This window comes from Callospermophilus lateralis, chromosome 2 (genome assembly GCF_048772815.1).
Source record: "Callospermophilus lateralis isolate mCalLat2 chromosome 2, mCalLat2.hap1, whole genome shotgun sequence".
Classification (NCBI taxonomy): Eukaryota; Metazoa; Chordata; class Mammalia; order Rodentia; family Sciuridae; genus Callospermophilus; species Callospermophilus lateralis.
This window is the reverse complement of record NC_135306.1, coordinates 167,511,830-167,519,398: the sequence shown is the minus strand read 5'-3', so window position 1 is coordinate 167,519,398 and position 7,569 is coordinate 167,511,830. Positions and strand designations below refer to the sequence as shown.

The window sequence follows — 7,569 nt, the reverse complement described above, 5'->3', positions numbered from 1 at the left end:
GATAATCAAAAGATGTTTTGTATGCCTCATGATAACATTAAAGCAATAGTCTATAACAGATACACCAAATATAATAAGCAAGTAATCAAAGCATAATATTAGACTAAATCACTTAATCCCACAGGAAGACTGTAAGAAAGGGGGAAAGAAAGCAAGTAACTACAAAAAAAAAAAAAACTTTAAAAAATGTAACAAAATGTCAGTAGTAACACCTTGTCTAGTAATTACCTTAGACATAAGTGGATTAAATTCTCCAATAAAAACACATAGAGTGATTAAATGTATTTTTAAAAGATCTATGCAAATATTATATTTTATGCAAATGGAATCCAAAAGAAAGCAGGAGTGATCATAGTTCTATCAGATAAAGTAGACTTTAAATCCAAAGCAAACAAAGAAAGAGAGAGAGGAAAAAAAACATGGAAAGTCATTATACAATTTAGAGGGGTCGATTCAGCAACAAGAAATAATAATTATCAATATATATACCCAATATTGGAGGACCAAATATATTAAAGCAAAATTAGTAGGCCTAAAAGGAAAGATAGACTTAAATGCAATAAGGGAATGGACTTTAACATGTCACTTCCAATAATGAACAAATCATTCAGACACAGTACCAACAGATACCAAAATTAATTTGTGGAAAACTAGTATAAATTCTTATAATGTGTGGTCTAACTCAGTAGATGGGAAACTTTTATTGCAGCTTCAATCTTCTCCACAAATTACCAAATTACCAAAGTTATGTTATACTCTAGACCTATTGGGCCTAGCAGATACCTACAGAACATTCCATCCATATCTGCAGAACAAAAAATTGTCTAAATGGCACTTGGACCATTCTCCAGGATGGATCATATGGTAGGCTGCAAACATGTCTCAACAAATATTTTTAAATTGAAATAATATTCTGTTAATATCAATTCCTATCATAATTCAATAAAACTAGAAATCAAAAACAAGAAAACTTTTAAAATCATACAAAAAGATAGAAATTGAACAACTTATTCCTGAACAACCAATAGATTAGAGATTAGAAAATTGAACAATTTCTTGAAACAAATGATAAAACACTACATATCGAAATTTGGAATATAGAAGAAGCAATAAGGGGAATTTAGATCAATCGATCCCTAATGGAGAAAGAACCAGGCACCATGGTGCCTGTCCTCAGTCTCAGCCACTTGAGAGCTGAGCAGGAGGATTATTTGACCACCTGAGTTCAAAAACAGCCTGAGCAACAAAATAGCAAGACCCCATCTCAAAAGCAGGAGGGGTGGAGGGGGTAGAAAGGTCTCAAATAAATAACCTATCATTGCACCTCAGGAACTAGAAAAATGAGAACAAACCAAACATAGTACTAGTAGATGAAAGGAATAATAAAGACCAAAGATAAAATAAATGAAATAGATGACAAAACAATAAAAAAATTGACAAAATAAAGAGTTGACTCTTCAAAAAAGATTTAAAACTTTTTTAAAAAGACAAAAAATTAAAAAAACAAAAGAAACAAAATTGAAAACCCTTAGCTAGACTAAGAAAAAAGAGAGAAGACTGAAATGAACAAGACAAAAAAAGAAGATATTACAGTTGATACCACAGAAATACAAAGGATAATAATAGGCTACAGTAAAGAAATATATGCCTCAAAATTGGGTAGACTAGAAAAAAATGAATAAATTCCTAAACATGTACAACCGACTAGTGCTGAATCATGAAGAAATACAAAATCTGAGCATATCAATGATGAGTGAGAAGATTGAAACCATAATAAAAATCTCCCATCTGCTGAATTAGACCACACATTATAAGAATTCATACCAGTTCTCCACAAACTTTTCCAAAAAGTAGAAGAGAAGGTAAAACTTTCAAAGTTTTTTTAACAAGGCTAGCATTACCTTAATACTAAAGCCAGAAAAAGACATCACAAGAAAAGAAAACTATAGGCCAATATTCTTGATAAACATAGATACAAAACTCCTCAACAAAATTATTAACAAACTCAGTTCAACACATTGAATCTGCTTTCATGATACAATTGTCAATTCTTCCGTGTACGTAGGAACAAGGTGACATGTAAGCATTGCATAAGCTGCTATGAACCCAGGTTTTATTGTTTTACCTCCTTTTCAAAACTATTCTACAGTATGCATCTGAAAGGTCTAAAGAAAAAAACAGATGGACAAAACTCTAATAACAGGAATATTTCAAGAAGGGACTATTTACTGAGTTGGGCAGAATTTAGAGGTTACAATGCATTGTGAAGCACCCTGAGGCAAGCAATGTGAGATACTATTTCCATCCTCAGATTGGAAATAGGGACAAAGGAAAGAGTGGGTGCTACAGAGAAAACGGTCATAACTGTAGCTGCAGCCGTAGGAGAGGATAATCAGATAGAAGAAGCCCTGTCATTGCCAATGCAAGTTCTAAGGGGAAAATATACGCCTTATTCGTTAGAGAGTAAGCTTTTTTTTCACTTTAAAATAATGCTTCATTTCCAGTTTACAGTTAAACTGTAAACATATATACTGTTCTTTGAAAATTACAGGTTACACAAGGTGTATAGTAGGATCCCACTTTTATTAAATAGTATGATAATTAGTACCTATTTGTGTACAAAGGAAAGAGCTAGCAAGGATAATCATCAGGCTTTCTTGAACAGAGAGAAATATTTAAAATGTAGTGACTGCCTCAATTTACTCTACATTAATTCTGACAAATTAGAATAATTTTCCAAAATGCATGTGCTTCTTTTGTAAATCTTTTTTTAAAACTTGAAAATATAAATTAAGAAAGAATCCATGCAGGCAAAATTGCAAATTAACAGAATGTCATTTTACTTATAAATCACAAAAAAAAAATCTGCAAGGGTAAGTGAAAGGTCTGTGAATCCTTAAAGATGTATTTTGGAAAGTGTTTCTCTATGTTAATTGGTTAGATGGGTGTTTGAAAGTACTTGTATTTCTATTCCACTGAACAAATACCTAAGACCAAATAAAGAACTTGTTCAAAAGTTCTGTTACTAGAAAATGCAAGTGCATTTTTGAGAAAAGAATATTTGAGAAAGGAATTAAGCAGAAGGAATCGCTCTGAAACTAAAAAAAATATCACTTAACACAGGCAGAATGACCCTCCCTTCATAGGCTCCACCATAACCTGGAAACATGAAAACTTGCCCTTCACCCACAAGGCCACTGGACATGAGATTGAAACCCAGGCCTCTGGAGCAAGTCAGAGAATTATTACTGGGAGCAAAATATCAGGCCCCTGACTGTCACATAAAGACTACATTAAACTCACAAGAAATTGTTCCGAATTTTAGTTTGACTGCTCCAACAGAGCCAATTATAATAATGACTTAAACAGAAGAGTGAAAGGGCAGCCTTGAACTGGAGGCTCCAAGGCATCAGACATCAGAATTCCTTCTAAATTGCTGCTTCATTATCCCTAGAAAGTATCCTTAGCCTAGTTGTCCTATACGGTTCCAGGCCACATCAGATTTACCCTAAAGAAAGACAAAGGAGGCTGGGTGCAGTGGCATAATCCTGTAAATCCCAGCAACTTTGCAGGCAGAGGCAGGAGGATTGCAAATTCAAAGCCAGCCTTGACAACAATGAGGTGCTGAGCAACTCAGTGAGACCCTGTCTCAAAATAAAATTCAAAAACAGGACTGGGGATGTGGCTCAGTGGTTAAGTGCCCTTGAGTTCAATCCCCAGTACCAAAAGAAAGAAAGAAAGAGAGAGAGAAATAACGAGGAAGGAAAGAAGGAAGACTATCTACTTCTATTAATCCTGTGACCCAGGATTTGGTTACATCAGTTACATCACTTCTGCTCATCTCCCATTGGTTAGCACCTAGTCACAAGGCATTATCAACATTAAGAAAGACTGGGAAGTGGGGTCCTTTTTCTGATTTAAACCTCTTAGAAATATTATGTGACAGAAGGGGAGAATAGATATTGAAGAAAATAGCAGTTTCTACAGCAATTGACTATCTCTCAGATTCTCTGCTCACATGAAAGTATTTTGAAAGCTTCTCAGAAATAATAAATGATATGAGAAAAGACAGTGGAAAAAAAATTGGAAAGGGCTTCAGGAGTCCGGGAGCTGGTGTTGGAATGGTTCTTCTTACTGTAATCTCAGAAAATCCCTTTGTCTACTAAAGTCTCAGTTTCTTCCTGCGTTAAGTGAGGATAGTATAATAGATGGTCTTCAAGGCACATGGAGTTCATTGATTGATGAACAAGTCCATCATGACTCATTCCTTACTGAGCCTCTGATTTTATGAAGAAGACAAATATATCACGCCCTAAAGACAAATGTACCAACTGCTAAGATCCCTGAGTGGAAATAACACAGGTTCTGGTTTTCCTCCCACAAGTTTTTCTGGTCAATCAGGGATATGGAAGCTGTGTCTCTACAAAAGCACATGATGTATGTGATCCATTCAGTCCTGGATCCTTGGAAGATGGTGCATCCTCTTTCCGCTTGGAGGCTTCTTGCCCCTACAAATCCTCTGGATTCTGAAGTCATGAGTGCCTTTGTGAGGCAGGAAAGGGCTTCTGGATTCTCATATCTGTTTCTAACTGACTTCCACACACCTGTCTTTTTCCCTGTTTAATTTGTTTCTCTTCCTCTGTTTCTGGAGTTTATATATGCTACACTGTTTTTTAATCCACAATTCTAGCTGTCATCTTGGATCACTTGGAAATTACTCTTCTGCTCTGCCTGCACCCATGTGTAATCAATACACAATGGTAGTGGATCCCAAGGACTGATTAAAAGGGTGGAACTTTAGGGTCCAAAATCACAGTGTGGGAAGCCAGGGATTGTTTGTCCTGCAAATCTATCTTCTCCTTGGTGTTGATGAGAAATACAGCTCAAACACAACCCCTACCCATACTTTCAGTTATTTGAGCATATGTAGGTAATTCTTCTAAACATGCTCAGAACTGTCCACAAAAAGAATGATGATGAATGAAATTTCCTTCATCTCAATATAGATTTGTGTCCCTATACCTTTTAATGTATTTTCATTTAACCAAAGTCTTCAATACTATTAGACTCTGCATTTATTCATTGAATAAATATGATACATAGCATGCTCCACATCAAGTAAGATGCTAGGAATACAAACAGTGGGTCCGTGCGACCGTCTCTACTGATACTTTGAGACATTTCTAGCTCATCAGGCTCAGCCATCCTCACACCTGTCCTAGCAAGAGCTCACATTCCCCATGGCCCTAAAACAAGGTTTTCTTTCCCCTCCTTAGATGGAACACTCTTAGTCATTGGGTGTCATGATCACCTGTTTCTCTCTGAATTCCTGCACTAAGAAAAAAAAATCTCTGGCCCAGAACAGTGGGGTTCAGGACCTTAGCTAAAGCATTTTGATTGGGGGTATTAGAATCATAAAATTTTTCCCGTGTCCATAGAGGTTGCAGTGCAGAGAGTCCAGACTTTAGAGTAAGCCAGAAACCGGTTTGTATCCAGGTTCCAGGACTCCCTGGCCTTTGATAAGTCACTCAACCTCGGAAAGTCTCTCTTTCCTCCTCTGTAACAGTCTGACGGTGCTTTCCACATAGCCGGGTGGTCCTAGAACAGTAATCATGCAGCAGGTGCTCATGTCTGGTTTGCGTTCCCAGGAGCACCAGTGGAGTGTTTCCGAGCACAAACCCAAACATCTCAGCCTGGGGGACGCAACTCACACCAATGAATGAAAAGGAAGGGACCGTTCCTGGAACTTTCAACAAAATGATCCTGATCCCAAACGTGGCCATCGTCATTTCCGCCCTCGTTGGACTGGCAGGAAACGCAATTGTGCTCTGGCTCCTGGGCTTCCGCATGCGCAGGAACGCCTTCTCCGTCTACATCCTCAACCTGGCGGGAGCCGACTTCCTCTTCCTCTGCTGCCACATCATAGATTCCGTGCTGGTGCTCGTCAAGTTTTTCTATCCTAACACGATCTTCCTCCCCTGCTTTACCACTGTGATGATGTTCCCCTACATCGCAGGCCTGAGCATGCTCACCGCCATCAGCATCGAGCGCTGCCTGTCGGTCCTGTGCCCCATCTGGTACCGCTGCCGCCGCCCAAAGCACACGTCTTCTGTCATGTGTGCTGTGCTCTGGGTCCTGTCCCTGCTGTTGAGCATCCTCAACAGGTATCACTGTGGCTTCCTGGATAAAAAATATGAGAATAACTCATGTCTGGCATCGAATTTTCTCAACACAGCATGCCTGATATTTTTATTTCTGACTCTCTTTGGGGCCAGCCTGGCCCTGCTGTCCAGACTATTATGTGGCTCCCAGAAGATGCAGCTGACCAGGCTCTACATGACCATCCTGCTCACGGTGCTGGTCTTCCTCCTCTGTGGCATGCCCTTTGGCATCCACTGGTTCCTGTTAATCTGGATTAAGATTGATTTCAATACACTGTCTTTTGGTGTGTATCTGCTGTCAGTTGTCCTGTCCTCTGTTAACAGCTGCGCCAACCCCATCATTTACTTCTTCGTTGGTGCCTTTAGGCAGCAGCTTAAGAAGCAGACCCTCAAGCTGCTTCTACAGAGGGCTCTTCAGGACACCCCCGAGGAGGATGATTGTGGAAGCAGCTGTCCTCAGGGAACCCTGGAAATGTCAGGCAGCAAAGTGGAGCCGTGATGAAAAGCCTCTGGCCTGGCTGTCAGATGTGACTTTGGGACTCAATACTGCCTGGCTACAAATGACACTTGTCTGCTTTTCTGTGGGTTTTATGCCCCTGAAATGCCTCAATGATTCCCCAGGGTCTTCAAGAAGATTATTTGAATGTGACTTTTCTAATTTTCCTAAATTAAAAGCATTAATCTGAAAATACACTATCTCCATCATTATTGATATTACCAATAAACTTCTCCTGTTAACTTCCTTCAGATCTTCTTAGTGGATGCTTTTTGTTGTCATGGAAAGAATCTCTTTCTAAAACCATAAAGGTCTTGTTTGTGATTGTTTTCTACCTGACCTTACAGAAAAAGAAGATAGCAAATAGCTTCCCATGAATCATCCCATAGAATAACACCATCAGTAATCCTTTTACACTCATGAAATCACAAGATTCACTATGCTGAATCTTTTAACAACCCTCAGTATGTACTCTGACATCAACCAAAACACAAATCCTTAAAATATTTTTCAAGGAGAGTGCCTGCACATATTTATGCCACAGATCACATCATGATCTACTCTCACTCTTTTGTGATCCCAAAGAGGAATCCCTCGCCTCTAGCCAGCTCAGTTTAGTAATCAGTAATTTAGGATACCTATGGATGCAGAACCTGAGTGCTAGATGAGGAAGAGTACTTCACCTGGAGTCAGGTAACTTGTATTTTCAAATACTTGAAATTTGAACTGATAACTCTACAATTTTGCTAACCACACTGACTTTTGGGGGTAGGCGTGAAAAGATAACAGAATGTGGACAGAACAAAATGGGAGGATAGACAATTCATAGTGACATTGTTCATGAAAGCTGAAGGTTCTTCAGGGAATATTTATCAGAATATGGACAAAAGGAAGCAAGCAAGCAAGCAAGCT

The 7,569-nt window shown here is 38.7% G+C and overlaps 1 protein-coding gene across 1 annotated transcript; it reads left to right on the top strand.

Annotated features, from left to right (window-relative positions):
* Positions 1-5,715: 5,715 nt before the first annotated feature.
* Positions 5,716-6,660, top strand: LOC143389548 (mas-related G-protein coupled receptor member A-like). Its single transcript, XM_076842536.2, has one exon. It carries the CDS (start codon positions 5,716-5,718, stop codon positions 6,658-6,660), a length of 945 nt encoding a protein of 314 aa, XP_076698651.2.
* Positions 6,661-7,569: the final 909 nt, after the last annotated feature.

Bases quoted from the DNA above. Each gene is read 5' to 3' on its own strand.
- LOC143389548 (XM_076842536.2), top strand. From the start codon at position 5,716: ATGAATGAAAAGGAAGGGACCGTTCCTGGAACTTTCAACAAAATGATC.